Source organism: Leptodactylus fuscus, chromosome 3, assembly GCF_031893055.1.
Source record: "Leptodactylus fuscus isolate aLepFus1 chromosome 3, aLepFus1.hap2, whole genome shotgun sequence".
In the NCBI taxonomy this organism is placed as follows: Eukaryota; Metazoa; Chordata; class Amphibia; order Anura; family Leptodactylidae; genus Leptodactylus; species Leptodactylus fuscus.
The window spans coordinates 175,157,721-175,179,858 of NC_134267.1; the positions used below are offsets into that span (position 1 = coordinate 175,157,721).

A 22,138-nucleotide genomic window follows, 5' to 3' on the forward strand; every position below is an offset into this window, starting at 1 on the left:
TCATTAATAATGTAATCAGTGGGGCTCAAAAACCCATGGACCCCAACAGATAGGCTGTTTGTATGAACCATGGTACCTGTGTAAGCGCTGTGACCGCTTCTCTGTTTACTGTTTACATAGTATGTGATCGCTTCTCTGTTTACATAGTATGTGACCACCTGTCTGTTTACATAGTATATGAACACTTCTCTGTTTACATAGTATATGAACACTTCTCTGTTTACATGGTGCCATTCTTCTCATAGCAGCCATGTGATAAGGCTAGAATTACATTATACGGTCACTATAAACAGACAGCATGTGATATAAACAGACACCATAGCCCCTTCAAACTACTGATCGGAGAGAGGGGATCTCCTGAACTCTTATTGATGATCGGTCCTAAGGATAGAGCATCAATAAAAATTAGCTGGAAAGTCCCTTTATTAAAGCCCAATTGCCACCTTAAAGGCGTTGCCCAGGATAACCACTTTTTTAATATGAGACTGGGGAAGGTTCTTCAGTGTCTTCCAGCGCGTTCCAGTCCTGCTGCTTCGGTGTTTTCTTCCCCACAGCACTGTGACGTCCCATGTCAGCGACCTCAGCGGTCATGTGCGGTAGAGACTTCCGAGCAGCACTGGAGTCCTAGGTTTGAATATCGCCAAGCTCAACATCTGCAAGGGGTTTGTATGTTCTCCCTGTGTTTGCATGGATTTCCTCCCATACTCCAAAAACATACTGATAGGGAAAAATGTACATTATGATCCCTATATGGGGTTCACAATCTTTATAAAAAAGAGCAGCAGAACCAGACCACGGTAGGAGACATCAGAGCACAAGGGACAGGTGAGTAGGGAATTTTTTTTTAATCACTTTCCCTGGTCTCATATTAAAAAAGTAGTTATCCTGGACAAGCCTTTAATTAATTACCCACCCATGAACTATTACTATACTCTGGGGTCTTTTCAGAAGTTTTGGGAAAGTGACAAACATAAAACCCACTGTTGCTTACCTATCCCTGGCTCTGGAGCACTCCCTGCAGCTTTCAACCTTATTCAGCATCGGCACATACGTCACTTGAGCCAGGCCAGTGTTGCGACGCATAATGACGTCGGCCTGGCCCACATGACATCTGGGACATCACCACAAACGTCCAAAACCTGCTGGGAATAACACCGGATCCAGTAGAGATAAGTAACACTATTTTTTATGATTCTTCACTTCCCCTGGGTGTCTGATTATTATACTCTGGGGTCTGAAAATACCCTAGAGTACAATAATAGTAGTATTTGTTGGAGTTCGTGGGCCCGTGGCCTCACTTACCTATTCCCGCTCCTGCTTACAGCTGCTTTTGCTCCCCCTTTCTGTGTACTATAGAAGGAGAAGCGAGGGTGGCCATGAGCAGGAGCAGGGATAGGTAAATATATAGGGCCCGTTATATGCTGGGGTTACTCTATTGATGGAGCCATCTCCTCTGCTTTACCCGTGCCTAAGATGACGTCATAGCATCCCTGCCTGCGCCGAGATGCGGAGGTCTCCTAAGACAGCCTAGGACAGGTCCCATCTTTGTTTTCAGAGCGGCCAGTCTTGGGCTGGTTTAGGATAAAAAAATAGTAAAAAAATAGTAAAAATGCCGCCCCTCCTATAGATTTCTATGTAGCTCACTATGGATAAAACCTACAGCAAGAATTTATATTCTATGGGTCTAAAACTTTCAATACACTGCAGGATTTTTTATGCAGTATGTGGATTAAATGTGTTTAAATCCCACGTACTATGCTGAAACTATAAATTGCCATGGATAAGTCACCAGCAAATTCCCCAATTTTGCCCAGTGTGTCTCTGGCCTTATAGGTTTGTTTCTGTCATTGCCAGATATATCCACATTCCTTTGGTGTTTTGGGTATGACGCAATGTTGTGTTAAATAAACCTGCACCATGGCTCAGCTTATCCATTCAACAAGGTTGAAAGTATCCTATTATTTGGTAATCGAGAAGAGTTAGAAAGGGAGTGTCTTGGCAGGCAATGCTAGAGAGGCCATAGTTTTACAATCAGTCATCACGGGTGCCTCCATCTGTGACTTCTTCTGTTACATTGTTATTATGAATACTTGTGCAAAGGTCCATCTGAATGGAAGCACCTCAACATTAAGTTACATTGAATTACTGCAGGAAGACGTCAGGAAGAGACCAATAGTATGTGACACCTCACAATATGAACAGGTTAGTGACTGCAAAATCAAGGTACAAATGTTTGTACAAGTGCACACTGTGTATATTACATTTCTGGTAATGTCAACTATAATACGTCTGCAGGTTGCAATAATTTAGAGTTTTTCTTAGAATTCATTATATTACAAATATATATTCACTTTTGTAAAATTGTTTTGTGTAAGGAAAATATCATATTTTGGTGGGCAAAAGTTCTTTTATGTATGATAAGTTTCTGTAATTCCAAACTGCACTTCTTGTAGACACGTGAAGGTTATCAATAGCAATGTAACATAAAGTGATATAAGTGTGTCCAAAGTGCTGTGAACACATATAGTACTGCACAACAGGTCTAGGCAGGTGTAGAAAAATGCTGCAAAGTAAAAATGCTTTAGAAAGTAGAAGTGTTTATAGTTTATTTTTGTCAAGGGAATGAAAAAAGAAAAAACTAAAACAATTCAATATTTGGGATGCCCTCTCTTTGGAGAAGTCCTGGAAGTGATAATATGGCCCCCACTGAGCCCTGAGCTCAACATCATCCAGTCTGTCTTGGAAGACATGAAAAGATAGAAGGATCTGAGCAATCCTACATCCATAGAAGATCTGTGCTTAGTACTAGAAGATGTCTGGCACAACCTCCCTGCCGAGTTCCTTCAAAAACTGTCTACAAGTGCACCTAGAAGAATTGTTGTTTTCAAGCTGTTTTGAAGGAAAAGAGTAAGACCAGTCACACCAAATATTGAATTGTTTTAGATGTTTCTTCATTTACTTGACCAAAATAAACCATTAACACTTCTACTTTCAAAAGTAATTTTACTTTGCAGCATTTTTTCCACTGCTGCCGAAAACTTTTGCACAGTACTATTATTCGCAGCACTATGGCCACATGTGATGTAATTCAGATTTCTCTTTTGTTCATTTACTTCATTCTGTTAGTTGACAAAAATAAACACTTTTATTCTTGATATTATTCTTACTCGCCTTTTTGCACAATTGCCTAAAACCTTTGCGATTTACTGTAAAACATATCACTTCTATATTTTAAGAACTGATATTAACTGTCTCCATTCCTTGTTTGTGTGTATGACCTGCATTGGGTTTGTAATATTGGTTATATTTATTCAAATTATATCATTTTTTTAAATGGATATAGTAAGGCTGAGGCCCCACGTTGCAGAAATGCAACTTTTTGTTGTAGATTTTGCTGCTTTTTTTTTTTTTAGCCAAAACCAAGAATAGCTACAAAAGGAATGGGACACATATAGGAAGTTCTTATACTTTTCCCTTCTGCTTCATTCACTTTGGATGAGCTTTGCCTCAAAAAAAATGCAGCAAAATCTGCATTAAAAAAAGCTGTGCTTCAGCAATGTGGAGCCTCAGCCTTAGGGCCCCTTCACACGGCGTAAGCGCGCCGCTCATTTAGACACATATACACGTGTCTGAGTGCGGCACTTCAAAACAGAGCCCATTGATTTCAATGGGAAACGCGCGTATATCGGCATATACACGCACTTTCCATTGAAATCAATGGGCTCTGTTTTGAAGCACCGTGTTCGGACATGTGTATACGTGTCTAAATGAGTGGCACGCTTACGCCGTGTGAAGGGGCCCTTTGGCTACATTTAAATAACTGAAGTGCAAAACGGCCATTAAAAATGTCTATTTTCCACAGTCGTCTTGCACCTGAGGGGCACCCTTTTTCACAGATCCCCCATACATTTGAGTGTATAAAGAGATCAGAGAATACAAACAAAAATAGGACATGACCTATATTTCGGCAGCCCATGACAATGGACCCTCAAAATAATGGTCATGTGAATAGCTCCCATTCATTTGTATTGAATTTAATGTTGCCATGAGATCACAGTCGACTAAAGTGCCTGAGCTTTTTGATCTTTGTGAGATAAGTCAGCACTACAGAAATCCCATGGAAATGAATGGGAGGCAGAAAATGTACTTTATCTGTCGGCAAAACCATTATAATCTTTGACAAGATTTATATATGCTGCTTAAGAAACATGCTGTGAGGCTATAAGATAAGATGGCGCCTGCATCCAGGATGGGTGTAAGAAGTTATGTGCTTGGCTTACTGCCAGAAGACAGATCTCTAAGGGTGCATTCACACTGAGTATACGCTGACTGATTCTGAACATTAAAACACGTTCAGAATCAGCGCGTATAAAGCATATCCCATTCATTTCAATGGGAGCCGGCATACGAGTGCTCCCCATTGAAATGAACGGGCTGCTTTTTTCTCTATGGGCCCCTTCACACGGCCTAAGCGCTCGGCTCATTCTGAGCCGTACACGCGAGCGCTTCTAAACACTTCCCATTCACTTCAATGGGAGCGCTCGTAGAGAAAAAAGCAACCCATTCATTTCAATGGGGAGCGCTCGTATGCCGGCTCCCATTGAAATTAATGGGATATGCTTTCTACACGCTGATTCTGAACGTGTTTTAACGTTCAGAATCAGTCAGCGTATCCGAAGTGTGAATGCACCCTTAGAGACACAGCACAAGACCAAATATAGTTGGCTATATATGGAACTGTTTATGTTTCTCTTTTACACAATGAAGATATACTACACCAATCAGGACTGAACATGAGGACTAATGTTGCTAATTTTTTTTTTGTGCTGGCTGTTATATTAACCCCATGTTGCTTTAATAAAGTGTGTCAGTGCACTCTCTTCACTGTGAAGAGAGGAGTTAATACCAACATTTTGTGTGTGGTGTCAATGCCACGTTGCTAGCCCTTAGCACATATCAATTAGGACAATGACAGTTCCCCGAGGTATTTGGTCAGTTGGTCAACAAAGGAGTACCCTGACCTTTTCACTATTAGCTATATAAAATGTATGGCCAGCCAATGAAGCTGGAGTAGCGATAATGGAGTTCTGACAATATCTTCTGCATTCTGAACACACTATGAGAAAAAACAAGTGTAACATCTCTGCCTGTTCGGGTCACTGCACCACCCTCTGCTCGCGTGCTGCGGCGCAGGAGGCGGGTGCAGTTTGGTTCTTGGATTAAAGTTTTTGGTCGCACTGTGTGAACTCGGCTCTAGTACTGTGATTGCATTTGCACCACACCCGTCTTCTGCCAATGTTGCCTCTGTCCATTAAGTGGTTAATCTGGCCTTGCCCTGTGATTGACAGCCTGCCTTCCAGTCAACTCCATGGGCGGGTTCTTCCTCCCTATTTAGCCTTGGTTCCCATTCACACCAGTGCTTGTTATTGCCGTGCGCATACCTGCTCTTACTGTCCCTGTTTTGCTTATACTATTATCCTTGACCTTTGGCTTCCCTCATTGACTATTCTCTTGACTCCGATTCGGCACTTCATCGCTCGGCTGTTACTGACCCCTGGCTAGTTGACCTTCCATTGTTGTCGTTTGTCTTGTCTGCGTTTTGTGTGTCACGTATTTAGGGAGGGACTGTCTTCGTGGTTGTCGCCTATTACCTAGAATAGGGTCTGGCAATAGGAAGGGAAAGTTGGGGGCTTCGGCTTAGGGCTCACTGTCTCTTGTGTCCCGTCCCAGGGTTTTAACAGTTACTAGGAATTGCTGTCCTAGCAATTCCCTTACAACAAGCCAGTAAAAATGTATGTGAAGTGTGATTTATTGTGTCTATAAAGTTCTACAAGCCAAATTTTTTGAACTTGGATATTAAATACGTTATAAATGACTCAAATACACATATCCACTGGTGTGTCCCCATACATTCACGAAACACATGTTTTGTCGTCCAAAGCCAAACCAAGATCACCACAAAGCAGATGAGGAAAGCGAGGAGAGAGCAGAGACTTCAAGCAGTAAGAAGCATGGGACATTTCCAGGAAGTATATTCTATTCCATTCCAAGAGAGTTGATAATAGCATCAGACCTCGGAGGTCAGCCCATCTCAATAGAAATGGCAACGGTAAGCAGAGAATGTCCGTAAAGCAAGAGATGAAATCTAAGCCAGGATCAACAAGGAGCCTGGGAAATACTATCTGTTGTACTATAACAAGCAAAATGTTATTAATGCGAGGAAGCCATTGAGAGGTTGTACAATGAGAAGAGCACTTATATATTCATGACATGGTGTAAAGAACACTGTTGTTTTACCGTCAAGACTGTGATATGAAGGTGTCTGCATGCCTCTATGAGCTGTATTATTGGGGTCAAACATGCCAAAATGTATTTAGATACTTGATGGTAGCTATGTGTACTTAGTGCCAATTGGGGCACATGGGTAGAGGCAGATGCCCACCACTCAGGCCAACTCTATAATATGGCTGGATATATAGTAACAACAGCAGAATATTGGGGATTACAGCAGATGAAGCAGAAGAGGTCTTCTGATCACAATGGAGGCAGGATATATAAGAAGGGAGAGTCCAGACGGGGTAAACATTAATCTTTTTATTATCAATGTGATTATATCAATCATTACTAAATATTTTTAAGGAGCTGAGGAAAATTCTGTTTGGAAACACATTTCAGACATTCAACTATGAATGGAAAAAGTCATTCTTCAAATTCAGAGATGCCTTTTCCGAATTGGCTTATGCCATTGAAGCAGAGAAGGTGAGTGACTTGTTAAAAACAGGCGTGACTTGACTATTACAGATAATGGCAGTTACTGAGAGTAGACTATAGTGCCGACATCTCCAAAGACTAGTTTCACAGAATATAGTTGAAAAAAAGAACATTTTAAAAAATGCGGCATATTAATTTAACATGCGGAAACACAAGCGTTTTCCCTATATATATAATAGGGGGGAAAAATGCAAAGAAAAACACAGCAAAACCGCAATGAAAAATGCTGCAAAAAAAACATGATGCCTTTTTTTCTGCAGCTCTTTTTTAAACTAAACCCCCAAATTACCACAGCAGCAAAAACTCTGTGTTTTACAGTACCTGCAAAATAAGGCTGCATTCACATGGAGTAACGTGCCGCTCATTCTGACACGTAAACACGTGTCAGAGTGAGCGCTGTAAAACAGAATCCCATTGACTTCAATGGGTGTGGTCTTACGCACGCTACACATTGAAGTCAATGGGATTCTGTTTTACAGCGCTCACTCTGACACGTGTTTACGTGTCAGAATGAGTGGTGCGTTACTCCGTGTGAATGCAGCCTACAGAAGATTCTGGCTGATCCCATCCACACATTATGGAACATAATCCTCTGTGGAAAAGCTGTGTTTTCAAAAATTGCAGCAAATCAGTTATGCCTGAGGAAAAAAGAAGAGAAAAACACAGCAAAAACTCAATGAAAAATGCTGCAGCGTTTTTTAGCTGTCATTCGGTATGTAGGTCCTTAGCCTTAAGTACACACTGAGTTTTTTGGTACTGATTTTGATGCTGAATCCACCTCAAAATCAGCCTCCAAAAGAAGCCTCTCAATAGAACTCTATTGCGAGGCTTTTTTTAGAGGCTGATTTTGAGGCGGGTTCAGCATCAAAATCATCACCAAAAAACTGTGTGAATGGACCCTGACCCTAACCCTAGAGCCTGTCAGTTCATGTTACATGCAATGGCTGAAGTGAGAAAAAGACTCACTGTAATTATTGCTGGGTCCACGTGGCAACATTTGATGCTAAAATGAATATGACATCAAAATTGCACAACAAAAAGTTGCACAACTTTAATGCGATGCAATGTCACACAAAGCAACTTGTATACATCTGTGATTGCTTGTTTTATTAAAAAAAAAAAAAAAAAATAGTTTAGGCCAGGGCTCCACGTTCCTTCAAAGCGGATCCTTCTAGCAAATACTGTTGCATTTTTGGAAATCGCAGCATGTTGCAGGTTTCCCTATAGGTAAAGTTGAAGCAGAAAGACTTTCTGTGAAAAACACTGCAAGAAAAAATGCAATGTGTTTCCGCCGCTACATGGGCCATCCAGTGATCTGTGATGAGAAGTGGTATGGGGGGACATTAGAGTATGCGGAGACAGCTGTACATAAAGATGTGAGCAAATGGTAACATTTATCAGCTGAGTATAGTAGATTCCTTAAAATAATGGGTTTTAGGCTTAGGCCCCACAAAGCAAGAAGCAGCAAAAAAGCGCAGTGGGAAAAAACACGGTGGCAACGCATCACATTTTTACCCACTCCACTTTGCACATAGAGTCTGCAGACTTTCTAGTTCAATTTTACCTATAAGGAAACCACCGGAGTTTCCATAGGTATAATTGACATGCTGCGATTTCCAAAACTGCAACGGTTATGTAAATCGTAGCATATCTGCTGCACATGTGGATGGTCTTATAAAACTATAAAATAGGATAGGAATAGAATAGGAGCAGCAAGGAAGAAGTCTTGGAAGAGTTATTTACAATTAATAAAGACAAGAGGTGTCCTTATCTGACATAGAGTACGTAAGAAGAAAATAGAGAAGTCTTCTAGCTGTATTATTAATGAAGGTCTTGAATGTTATAGAGAAAAGTCTATACTAGAGATGAGCGAACACTAAAATGTTCGAGGTTCGAAATTCGATTCGAACAGCCGCTCACTGTTCGAGTGTTCGAATGGGTTTCGAACCCCATTATAGTCTATGGGGAACATAAACTCGTTAAGGGGGAAACCCAAATTCGTGTCTGGAGGGTCACCAAGTCCACTATGACACCCCAGGAAATGATACCAACACCCTGGAATGACACTGGGACAGCAGGGGAAGCATGTCTGGGGGCATAAAAGTCACTTTATTTCATGGAAATCCCTGTCAGTTTGCGATTTTCGCAAGCTAACTTTTCCCCATAGAAATGCATTGGCCAGTGCTGATTGGCCAGAGTACGGAACTCGACCAATCAGCGCTGGCTCTGCTGGAGGAGGCGGAGTCTAAGATCGCTCCACACCAGTCTCCATTCAGGTCCGACCTTAGACTCCGCCTCCTCCGGCAGAGCCAGCGCTGATTGGCCGAAGGCTGGCCAATGCATTCCTATGCGAATGCAGAGACTTAGCAGTGCTGAGTCAGTTTTGCTCAACTACACATCTGATGCACACTCGGCACTGCTACATCAGATGTAGCAATCTGATGTAGCAGAGCCGAGGGTGCACTAGAACCCCTGTGCAAACTCAGTTCACGCTAATAGAATGCATTGGCCAGCGCTGATTGGCCAATGCATTCTATTAGCCCGATGAAGTAGAGCTGAATGTGTGTGCTAAGCACACACATTCAGCACTGCTTCATCACGCCAATACAATGCATTAGCCAGTGCTGATTGGCCAGAGTACGGAATTCGGCCAATCAGCGCTGGCTCTGCTGGAGGAGGCGGAGTCTAAGGTCGGACCTGAATGGAGACTGGTGTGGAGCGATCTTAGACTCCGCCTCCTCCAGCAGAGCCAGTGCTGATTGGCCGAATTCCGTACTCTGGCCAATCAGCGCTGGCCAATGCATTCTATTAGCCCGATGAAGTAGAGCTGAATGTGTGTGCTTAGCACACACATTCAGCTCTACTTCATCGGGCTAATAGAATGCATTGGCCAATCAGCGCTGGCCAATGCATTCTATTAGCTTGATGAAGCAGAGTGTGCACAAGGGTTCAAGCGCACCCTCGGCTCTGATGTAGCAGAGCCGAGGGTGCACAAGGGTTCAAGTGCACCCTCGGCTCTCCTACATCAGAGCCGAGGGTGCGCTTGAACCCTTGTGCAGCCTCGGCTCTGCTACATCAGAGCCGAGGGTGCGCTTGAACCCTTCTGCACACTCTGCTTCATCAAGCTAATAGAATGAATTGGCCAGCACTGATTGGCCAGAGTACGGAATTCGGCCAATCAGCGCTGGCCAATGCATCCCTATGGGAAAAAGTTTATCTCACAAAAATCACAATTACACACCCAATAGAGCCCCAAAAAGTTATTTTTAATAACATTCCCCCCTAAATAAAGGTTATCCCTAGCTATCCCTGCCTGTACAGCTATCCCTGTCTCATAGTCACAAAGTTCACATTCTCATATGACCCGGATTTGAAATCCACTATTCGTCTAAAATGGAGGTCACCTGATTTCGGCAGTCAATGACTTTTTCCAATTTGTTTCAATGCCCCCGGTGTCGTAGTTCCTGTCCCACCTCCCCTGCGCTGTTATTGGTGCAAAAAAGGCGCCAGGGAAGGTGGGAGGGGAATCAAATTTTGGCGCACTTTACCACGCGGTGTTCGATTCGATTCGAACATGGCGAACACCCTGATATCCGATCGAACATGTGTTCGATAGAACACTGTTCGCTCATCTCTAGTCTATACTGAATTTTGTAGAAAATTGGAAACCAGTGAACCAACTGGCAGGGAAGAGCGGTAATATTGGAAGAGTGAGCTCCAGCCTATTATATTATAATGTGTAACATACAATTTGCATCCACAATATTATATTAATTGTAAAGAGAAAACACGTGAAGACTAAGGCCACATGTACATGACTACCATGGATTGGTATCCGTGTGTCACCGTGGTTTTTCACTGACCCACACATTGAAAATTAATTGACAGAGCCGCAAGAATTGACAGGTATCAGATATGCTCCATAATGTGCAGCTCTTCAACTACGGTTGTGTGCATGGGCCCAAAAAGCAAGGGTCCGTCATTTTATCCACAATTGTGGATAAAAAGTACTGTCGTGTGCCTGAGGCCGTAATGCTTTTTAGGTGGTACAGTTTGAAGACTTAACATGATTGTATTGCACTAGCAAACATAATAATAGTAGAAATGTATATATTAAAGGGTGGAACCAGAGCCATTCAACTGGTGGTACAAGCGCACATCATTAAGTACCTGTTGTTTGCGAAGAATAAGCATGAATACACATCTATAAAGAGGTAAGACAATCAATCTAAAGAGAAGGGTCTTACACATTTATTTGTGCGTGATTCATAAATGGAAAAGAACATTATTAACGCTAAGGCTCCATGTAGTGGGCCACAGCCAAAAAGCTCTACAGGAAAATGCATTGTGTTTTATTTCTCCAGAATTTATCACAAAAAGTTCGCAGAGGTTTCCTCTGCGGACTTTCTGATTCAATTATACCTATAGAGAAACTGACATAATTTCTGTAGGTATAATGGACATGCTGTGATTTCCAAAACCATAACTGTTTTGGAAATCGCAGCATTTCCACTGTCTGTATTTTTCTGCAATGTGTGGATGGGATTCACTATCCATCATTTTACAGGGACTGTAAAATATCATGGTTTTTGCAGCAGCGTTAACGCCACGTGGCGCCAGCCTCAAAGGTGTGATAAAAATTACTTTCAGTTGGGGGTCTTTCAAAATATAGTCTTTTACATGACATCCATAAAATCTGAGTCTTTTCCAGTGAATAAGTATACCTTTCCTTGTTACAAATTTAAAAGTTGTCTGGTATAAAGAAAACAAAAACTAAACAAAACAAAAAACTACAAATACCCTATTACGATGTTTGTAGTTACGGTAATACTGGGGCCTTATCGTTTGGAAAGCTGAAAACCACTAAAAAAAGATTTTAGTGTTGTCTATGTCATACTTCATTTCTCCTGCAGGAGCACTGCAGGGGAATTGTATACTTACTGTCAGGTTCCTCCACAAGTGATTGATGGGCAGTGGAATACCTAATTGTCAAAGTAATTCTTGAAGAAATCTGATCTGCTTTGATTAGTGACCTCGTCGTTCACATACATTCATACACATTGAGGCTGGGGCCCCACGTTGTGAAAACGTAGGTTTTGGCCACAGCAGAAATGCCACAGCCAAAAGAACTGCATTTTACATTACCTGCAAAGTGGATGGCATTCTGGCTAATCCCATCCACACATTGCAGAAAAAAACATTTGCAGTGGAAAAGCTGGGATTTCAAAAACGCTCATAATGTTTTCCATATATGCATAATATGGGAAATAGAGGAAAGTTCTGCGGACTTTCTGTAAAAAAAAAAAACACTGCGGAAAAACCTGTGAAGAGTTTCCACCGCTGTCTTTTTGCAGGATTTTTTGGCTGCCGTTTGCTACATGGGGCCTTAGCCTAAAACATATTTTACCATAAGTAGCTTTAAAAATTGTATTTTTTCTATTAGTTTATCAGAATTAAGCCAAAAACAACAAGAAAGGGCCCTGGCAGCATCTATTGCGGATATCCTTTGGACAACAGGAGAAATGAAGAGAGCCACAGTCTGCCTCATCACCAGTGACTCATATTTTACAGAGAGCCCTGACTATAAGACAGATAATTTTACAGAACGAGTATGTAAGAGCAAAAAGTCTAATAATATTCAGTATCCAGTGCTGCATAACAAATAACACACGGGGGAAGGTTGATTTGCTAAGCAAAATGCCAAAAAACAGTCATATAAGAACCATTTAACATCTTGCTAGACAGATTTGAAAAGTTTGTGGTTCCCCTTAGGCCTCGTTCACATCTTTTTTGGTAATCCGTTCGGGGAGTCCGCATGGGGACCCCGCGAATGGACTACTTAACACATTTGCAAGCAGGGTGCAGTGAAAGCACACAGACCCCATACACTATAATGGAGTCTGTGTGCTTTCCGCACGGTCTCCACATGGAACATGCAGACAGGAAAGTAATTGTAAAATAGTTTTCTGACCACACGTTCCCTGCAGAGATCTGACGGCAAGCACACGGACTCCATTATAGTCTATAGGGTCCGTGTGCTTTCACTGCACACTGCTTGCAAAGGCGTTCAGTAGTCCATTTGGGAGGTCCCCATGCGGAATCCCTGAACGGATTCCCAACGCAGATGTGAACGAGGCCTAAGGGGAGCCATAATATACATTCCATTTCTTAAGATGTATTAATAGGTGCAAGATATTGATGTACAGTAAGCCCACCAAGAGGTGGTGTAAGGATAAATACATGACATATCTCGTAAGTTGTACCAAACATTCACACAGTGTACTTCATATGGGCCTTACTAAAAGAGGCCTCTGGGGTCACATAGTTGTCCTTTTGAATAGAATGAACACCAGGGGGCACTATTAGAAGGTTTTAATGCTACAGCTAGACATTTTTTAGATATTTTTTTTTTTGCAATTATTCCAATTGAAGAATTGTTATGTGGTCTGTGATGTATTAGGGCAATGTAATAATCATGGGAGAAGACTGCAAAGCATTCATCTATCTGATAACACAGTGAGACTAGGTATATTATTGCCCAGAAAGATACTGCTGTCCTGTATTATGCATATTACACTTAGTGGCCAAATGTCATGGGAAGGTACCGGATGCACTGTTAATAGTTGGTAGCCCCTCCGTGAGCCCTGATAACTGCAGCAAGATGAAGAGGCATGGACTCCACGAGGTGTTGGAAGAATTCTGGAGGGATATTGATCCACGCACTCTGCACTGCAGCCCACAATTGGTCCTGCGTAGTTGGCGGTGGGTCCGTGGAGCGGACAGTGATATCCACAGAATCCAATAAATGCTCTATGGGGTTGAGGTCGGACGAGTGGGCAGGCCAATCGAGGGTCATGTGTTCATTAAGCCAGTCCTGTGCACTGGTGATTGATTCCTGCACCCGGGCAATGGGGCCCAATTGCGACCATGTAAACAAAGGGACACGGGTCGGGCCTTGACTATTGAAGCCTATGCGGTGCAGTTCTCGGCGTACAGTCCTGGTAGAAATGGGGTCCTGGTGCCCCACTTGCAAATCGGCAGTGATTTGACCCACAGTAGACCATCAAGAGCCCCGTACGACTCTGCGGAGGTGACATGATGTCTGTTCATCGAACACTCGTTTTTGCCCTGTGTGCTGGTTTACGTGGCTGCCAACGTTGTCTCTGCGATATTGCAGGTTCACCTGAGACACTGTTCACCTTGGAAACCCAAATTCCTGGGTAATCTCGAAAATGATATGCCCCATGTGTCTTGCACCGATTATCATGACAGGTACATAGTCACTTAACTCACGACGTGCTGCCATGTTCACGAGACACCTGTCAGCATCAGACTGCTCAGATATCCTGTCGACACTAGCACCATAGGCCACATCGCGTCACACTGTTTGAGCGTCATATCCGACACAACCAGCACTAGGACTCGCCTTCCCGTGACTTTTGGCCACTCAGTGTATATGGCATGTTATTACGTAGAACCAATGGATCTTTGACTTTTTAGAATGTTTCTAAACTGTATTAAAAAAAATCAATAAAACATGAGGGACTATTTAGTTGCAATAAACAGCTAATGGAACATGAGACAGACAATGAGTAGATAAGTATTCTGCTAGGGAATATACATTATTTCACTTTTAACAACTTTTCTTTCACTTGACAGCTCCAATTATTTGAGTTTGTGGAAAAAGACATACTGGAGAAATTTCTTTGTGCCCACATACACTGTGTGAGTCTGAATATATGATGTTTTTTTCATTGTTTAGGACAATACATAGAAACCTAGCCTGAGGGTGCGGCCATAGGGTCAGTAATAGATGCTGAGTTTCTGTGTGCACTGTGGCTGCGTCAGGGCTGCGGTGTGTACAAACACTAGTGCCCATATATATCCCATTGAGTCATTACACACTGATTGTTTCTGAGTATTCCTGGTTAATATCAGCATTAAATACAAGCACGCAATAAACAATCCGTTTGTAATAAATCAATGGATTACCATGGCTACTGGCATGGCCGCTGAGTTTCTGCTCCCATCAGGGTTGTGTCATGACGTTGTGTGGTCGTACCCTTATTGCTGTTTTGATAAGTCAATTTTGCAGGTACATGAAGTATACAAGGGGCATTAAATTCTGTCTATTTGGCCTTACTTGCCAACATTGCTATTTATTAGCCAATGGACTGGGAAGGAGATAAGATTATAGATTATACTGAAAAGGTGCACTAGTCTTTTATTAATAGAGACAGGTTTGTCAAATTTGGCCTTTGGAATTACCATGATGAATCGAACATAAAGCATCTACCCAAGAGCAGTACTGCCACCTTATGGCAATTGAAAGTAACACTTTTGGCATTCACAGCTGCATAGCTAATATTGTTTTTATTTTATTTTGCGGTATTCATGATAGTTCAAGGATGAGGGGAGCCATGGAGTGATATTATTTCTATACAGTGTGCTATTTTCCAGAACAATTGCAAGGTGAGACATTTTTTACTACGTTTGGTTATACCATGAATTATAGGCATCTCTTTAATAAAAAAAAAAAAAAAAAAAAAACCTTTTAGTCATACATATGGAGCACAGGAAAATTTCCAATTTTCCACAATAACCTCTGGGTTGACAATTTTCAGCTAAAGTCTAACTTGTTAAATTGTGTGTGTATATATATATATATATATATATATATATATATATATATATTCACTGTCTATTCCTTAGTAATCTTAGTAATGAAGAGTTGTTTGTTTTTTAGGATTGAACAAGATCTGGATCACACAACATCTCATCTTTTACATTTATGTCTAGGAAACTACACAGTCAGACAGGTGACTATCTAAAGTTTTTACAATTAAGTATAGTAATGCTATCTATCTATCTATCTATCTATCTCCTATCTATCTATCTATCTATCTATCTATCTATCTATCTATCTCCTATCTATCTATCTACTATCTATCTATCTATCTATCTATCTATCTATCTATCTCCTATCTATCTATCTACTGTATCTATCTATCTATCTCCTATCTATCTATCTCTCTATCTATCTATCTATCTATCTATCTATCTATCTATCTATCTCCTATCTATCTATCTATCTATCTATCTATCTATCTATCTCATCTAAGGGACTATAACCGTCGGCAGAACTGGGGACAAAAGTGCTCCTAACCTGATTCTAATGCTTCCTGAGCAAACTTTTAATGCAGCATGAACACCAAAAAACAAAGCACAAAAAATTATTACACAATTTTTTCACATAGACCGCCAAAATCCATTAAGAAAAACTAAAACGACAATTAATAAAACGACACGCAATAACCCCACACACACGATGAAAGAAAAATAAAAAAAGGTATCAATATTGGAAGATGGAACAAATATAAAAAAGTCACCAAGCTTTAACACCCAAATGACCCTGCATCCTTAACGGTTAAAGGGATTGGCCACTTTCAGACCAATATTGACAAACAAATGTACAATAAAAAGATATACAATTTCCCAATATACTTTCTGTATCAATTCCTCACGGTTTTCTAGATCTCTGCTTGCCGTCATTCATTCTGTTACTTCTAGAGGATGAAACTCTGACCATGGTCATGTGATTTACGGTCCATGGTCATGTGATGAGCACACAGGTGCACAGCTGATTACCAGGCAGATGTCTGATTACTGTGCTGTGACTAATGAGCGGCACCTGTGTGCTCATCACATGACCATGGAGCATAAATCACATGACCATGGACTATAAATCACATGACCATGGAGCGTAAATCACATGACCATGGTCAGAGTTTTATCCACTAGAAGTAACAGAATGAATGACAGCAAGCAGAAATCTAGAAAACCATGAGGAATTGATACAGAAAGTATATTGGAAAATTGTATATCTTTCTATTGTACATTTGTTTGTCAATATTGGTCTGAAAGTGGCCAACCCCTTTAAGGTTAAAGCCCCATGTTGCATTTAAGCCGCGTTTTTGTTGGAGATTTTGATAAGGTTTTTTAAGCCAAACCCAAGAGAGGCTATAAAAGTAATGGGATATGTAAGAAGCTCTTAGGGTAAGTTCTCATGGAGATTTTTGGTCAGGATTTTGAGGCATGTAATCGCCTCAAAATCCTGAACAAAAAGATGGCTCCCTTTGAAATCAATGGGAGCCGCTCAGGAGTTTTTTTTTTGGGAGCTGGAACGAAATGCTCATTCTTCAGGCAGTTTCGCCTCGCGATTCGTCACTCCCTGAAGTCACTCCCTCCTCCCGACTAGGCCCATTCAGTGCAGTGCACCGGAATTCAGTTGCGGCTATCCGGTTTTTGGACCGGAACCTGAGGCGGCCTCCGCTCAAGCCACTTTTAGCTTTGACCCAAAATCTGCAACAAATAAAGCTGCTTTTCTGCAACATGGGGCCTTAGGCTTGAGCCCCCACATAGTGAAAATGCAGTGTTTTACATTACTTGAATAGTGAATGAGATTGTGGCTAATCTCATCCACACATTGCTGAAAAAATTCAGCAGTGGAAAAGTTGAGAAAAAGCAAAATTTTTGAAGATTGCAGAAAGTTAATTGTACCTACGGAAACACTGGTGTTTTTCGTATAAGTATAATAGGGGCAGAAAGTCCGCAGAGGCAAATTCTGCAGACTCTCTGTGAAAAACACTGCAGAAAAAAGTGATGCATTTCCGCTGCGCTGCTGTCTATGTTGGGCCTTAGCCTTAAAGAGGTTTCACTGTACATATATTAGGCCATATAGATATCATAGTGGGTGGTCCCAACTCTGTCGCTGAAGAACACAAATCTCAGTTCTGACTGTTTTATTTGCAGGCAGTTGTGAATCTCATGTTAACTGGCAGAGCAAGTCCCCATGTCTTTAATGGAGACCAAGCTCTGGATGATCAGAATGTGGAGCAGAAGTACCATGGAGTCCTTGTGCGCAGTAGTGTGGGTTACTTACACTGGAATAGAGAGGAAATGGAGCAGGACAAACTTACACGGGTAAGAGATGAGATACTTATTTCAAGACTGAAGCTCTCTCTGTGGTGTTTTTTTTTTTAATTATTATTCCAGAGTAGCTCCAGTCTGGTCCAATGTATAATGTGCACATATTATGGCATAATGAATCCAGGTTTCCGTCTTCTGCTTGAGAAACTGGACAGGAAACGGAAACCCGTCAGTCAGTTTTCAAACCGATTGACTTGAATGGGTTTGCAAAGTGACTGCCCGTGAGCATCTTGTGCCTCTTCTTGGCAAAACAGTTTTTTTTAACCAGACACAAAGTTGGACATGCAGGACTTTGTGTCTGGTTAAAAAAAAAAAGATTTTGCCGCGGAGAGGCACAAGATGCTCACGGCCGGTCACTTTGCAAACCCATACAAGTGAATGGGTTTGAAACCTGACTGCTGGGTTTCCGTCTCCTGTCCAGTCTCTTGGGCAGAAGATGGAAACCGACAAAGCGGAGACCGGGTGCAGATGTGAACCGATCAAAGAGGTTCTGAAACATTGATAAGTACTTTGAGTATATATATATATATATATCTCAAATTTACTCAATCATGCCTTATGCATCACTAGACAAGGTGTAAGAACCTTAAGGATTAACCGTCACTGTAAGGCAGTTGGGTCTATGTGTCAGGGAATGCGACTGACATAGGCAATGGTTGTGCCAATGCTTAAAAGCTGAGGCCCACTGGTTATGGGTGGCAAAGCATTGATGACCAGCAATTGTACACAATTGTACAATTGTATAAAATGTCTTGGCATACTGGAGCATTAAGATTTCCCTTCCCTGGACCTAAGGGATCTAGACCAACCCTAGAAAATCAATCCCATAGAATTATCCCTTCTCCACCAAACTTTACATTATAAGTTTTATCATAAATCTACACCGATTTGTAGTGTAGTCCGGAACCTCTTTACAAAACAGCCATGCCTTGTGCCTGTTGGGGCCTTTATTAAGACTGGCAAATGCCAATATTAATAAACACACCCCACTGCGCTTTGCGATGTAAGGCTTGCAGATGCTCAGCCATGGAAACCTTTGCTATAAGGATCACAGGGCAAAATTTTTGTCCTGATGTTAATTCCAGAGGAGGTTTGGAATTCTGCAGTTATTGTAGAGCGACTTTTATATACTAAGCATCCCAGCACTCAGTAACCCAACTTCATGTGGTCTACCATTTTGTGGAAGAAATGCAATGTGGGGCGTCAGGTATAATTGACATGCTGCAAATTCCAAAAATGTGAAAGTAAAACAGCAAAATGCTGCAGCATTTACACTGCGGCCAAACTATGGTGTTTACACCATGTGGGGCCCAGGTCTTGGGGTGGATTTTATATATATATATGTGGCAATGGAATTTATTGAAACACCTAAATTCAATGATTAAGCGATGGAACTCAGTAAGGGGAAGTTCACATGGCGATTTTTGGTCCGGAACCTGAGGACCAAAAGCTGGGTAGCTGCGACTAAAAGCCAATACACTGCACCGGAATCCAGCTGCGTACTCCGCTCCGGATTAGGGCCTATTCCGGAGGAGGGTGTTTCTTAAGGCCGAATCGCGAGGTGACTCAGCCTGAAGAATGAGCACCTCGCTTCTTTTTTCCGGGAGCCGGAAGAAACGGCTCTCGGAAAAAACTCCTAAGCGGCTCCCAGTGATTTCAGATACGGCCTCAAAATCCTGACCATTAAAAATACATGTGAACTTACCCTAATGATACTACAATTGTTACTACACAACAGGGGAACACAATGAAGTGCCCTTTAATAATTATCTAATATTCACATAAGTACATGCATAAAATTACTGCACAATATTTTCTGTTTTATACTTGCAGTTATTACATACACATAATTTGTATGTGAAAACGTTTTATTAATTTGGCATAACATCATTTACATGCTAATTCCTGACAGGTGGGCAGCATGCTAAAAACGCCAAAGTATCCTATCTGGCTTTGCAATATTAATGGAACCTACAGTGTCCTTTTTGGAACAAATGCATCTCTATTACGTGACTGGAAAATGGAGCATATTTTTGACCTTTATTTCTACAGTGGGCAGTCTTTTCAAAAGAAAACAACACATCTGACAGTCGGTAAGTGCTATCTCATATCCCGCATTTGGCGTACATGTCATAGTTGTCAAATTTTACAATTCACCTCTTGGGTTCAAATAAGAGGTGCTGATATTCCACTGACAGAAGGCTTTAGGTCTATGGCAACAAATGTCACAGCTGGATGTGGTCAGGGATGCAACACAACATTTAATAACAATACTAAAAAATAGCAATGTAGCATAACTAAATATGACTAAAAAAATGAATTCATGAAGTCTGGCATTTTTTGCTGCTGCAGAAATCCAACATTAAAAAAATGCAGCGTTTTACAATACCAGCAAAGTGAATGCGATTTCATTAATCTTATCCACATATTGCAGCAAGAAAAAGAGATGTGGGTTTTTTTTAGCTGCATTTAACTACATGGGGTCTAAGATGTTCTTGTTAGACAGAATAGGGCAGATTTATTAATACTGATGTCTAGTATACCAGTCTTAATAAAAGCCCCGACCAACGCAGGGCACGACTGATTTATGAAGAGACTACCATCTCCTCATGAATCAATTGCACTCCCGAATGGCAATCCATGCAAGTTAGGAACTGGGACAGATTTCCTTTATAACTCATGACAGTAAACTGGCATGAGTTATAATAAATGTGTCGGGCTAAGGTGCCAATCTCATGTCCTCCCTGCTTCCCCCATATTCACACAATGTGGTGAGAAAACTAGCACAGAAGGATTGATCATTTCCCCTATGAGCTCATCTACCCCACTGTGTATGCTTCCTTATCTATACCCATTCATTTCAGATGTTCTTACTAATGCATCTTCTGTTTTCTTCACTAATGCTTATGCATTAGTCTCACTAAGTCTAGCGATCCCACCCATTACTGCCCCTCCTATCCTCTCAGTCTCACTAAGTCTAGCAACCCTGTCCATTACTAGCCCCTCCCACTCTCCCCATCTCACTAAGCCTAGCGATGCTGCCCATTACTAGCCCCTCCCACGTTTCCCCATCTCTCTAGCTAACTTATTCCACCCTCTACTAGAAGATAGGAAGAAGGGTAGGAGCCGTTCCCCAGACAAAAGAAGGCTTAGAAAGTATTAATGGGGATAGGGGAGGGTAAGAGTAATGGTGATGTTCTGTTTAGGAAGTGGTGAAACAGAACATCATAGCATTATCAGAAAGTGGGGCAACACGGTGGCTCAGTGGTTAGCATTGCAGCCTTGCAACGCTGGAGTCCTGGGTTCACATCCCACAAGGGACAACATCTGCAAGGAGTTTGTATGTTCTCCCCATGTTTGCATGGATTTCCTCCCATACTGCAAAGACATACTGATGAGGGAAAATATACATTGTGAGCCCTATATGGGGCTCACAATCTACATTTAAAAAAAAAAAGGATTATCAGAAAGTGTCCCTGGGGATTTTTTAAAATTGAAGTAAATTAGAAGTTAGGCAGAGGGAGGGAGTTTAGTTTAGGGGTTAATTCTCGGTTTATCCTGGGCAACGCCTCTAATGAAAGGCTATGGGTCAGTGAAGTAAACCTCCTTGTGGTATCCAGCGTTCACAGACTCAGAGACATGCAAAATACAGAAAGTGAAGCAAAAAAAAGTTGATTTGATTTTCACAGATGTAGCGCAGATCAACCACAGACAGCACCACATGCACAAATGAGCAGTTGTGTGAATGAGGCCTTACATTGTATGTATTGTATTTATTTCAAATGGCCGCTAATAGATTTTACAAATGACCAGTTTATGCAGTTTTTTACGTATTTCTGTTACATTTCTTCTCAGATACCCACTCACATCACTGGGAGGAATCTTACAAAATAGATGAAGGTGATCATGAAAAGAAATTTCCATCACTGGAGATGACTATTAGAACCAAGTGGGAAGGAGCTGCTATCGACTGGCATGGGACTGTGCCATTTTTCTAAACATATGGCTTTTAAAGCAACCAAAACTAGGACACATGTAGGGCAAAACGGCTCAAAAATGCTGTGGAAGCTCTTGCTTTTCTGCTTTTTTTAGTGCGTTTTTCATTTTTCCTTCTCCCTATTTAAGTCTATGAGCAGCATTTCTGTTGCAATGTGTGGCTGAGATTAAACAAAATTTAATTCACTTTGTTGGGACTGTAAAAAGCAGCGTTTTTTCTGCTCCTTTTCCGCAACATTTGGCCTCATTCTAAAACCAATTTTCATGCATCCCATCAGACAGTTCTGTAGTGTGCAATAGTTTGGTCAGGCAGGCCCGGCAATATAAAGGACTTCCAGTGTCCATGTTGTAACCTTTGTGGTTGTAAAAAATTGGCACTTTC

General features: G+C 41.5%; 1 protein-coding gene across 1 annotated transcript; it reads left to right on the forward strand.

Annotated features, from left to right (window-relative positions):
• Positions 1-2,059: 2,059 nt before the first annotated feature.
• On the forward strand, positions 2,060-21,758 carry MINDY4B (MINDY family member 4B). The gene is made up of 11 exons (XM_075266727.1): positions 2,060-2,202; positions 5,942-6,109; positions 6,640-6,759; positions 10,891-10,985; positions 12,215-12,380; positions 14,431-14,496; positions 15,173-15,243; positions 15,518-15,590; positions 17,584-17,754; positions 19,673-19,853; positions 21,616-21,758. Exons 1-11 carry the CDS (start codon positions 2,083-2,085, stop codon positions 21,756-21,758), a joined length of 1,374 nt encoding a protein of 457 aa, XP_075122828.1. The 5' UTR covers positions 2,060-2,082.
• The last annotated feature ends 380 nt before the right edge of the window (positions 21,759-22,138 follow it).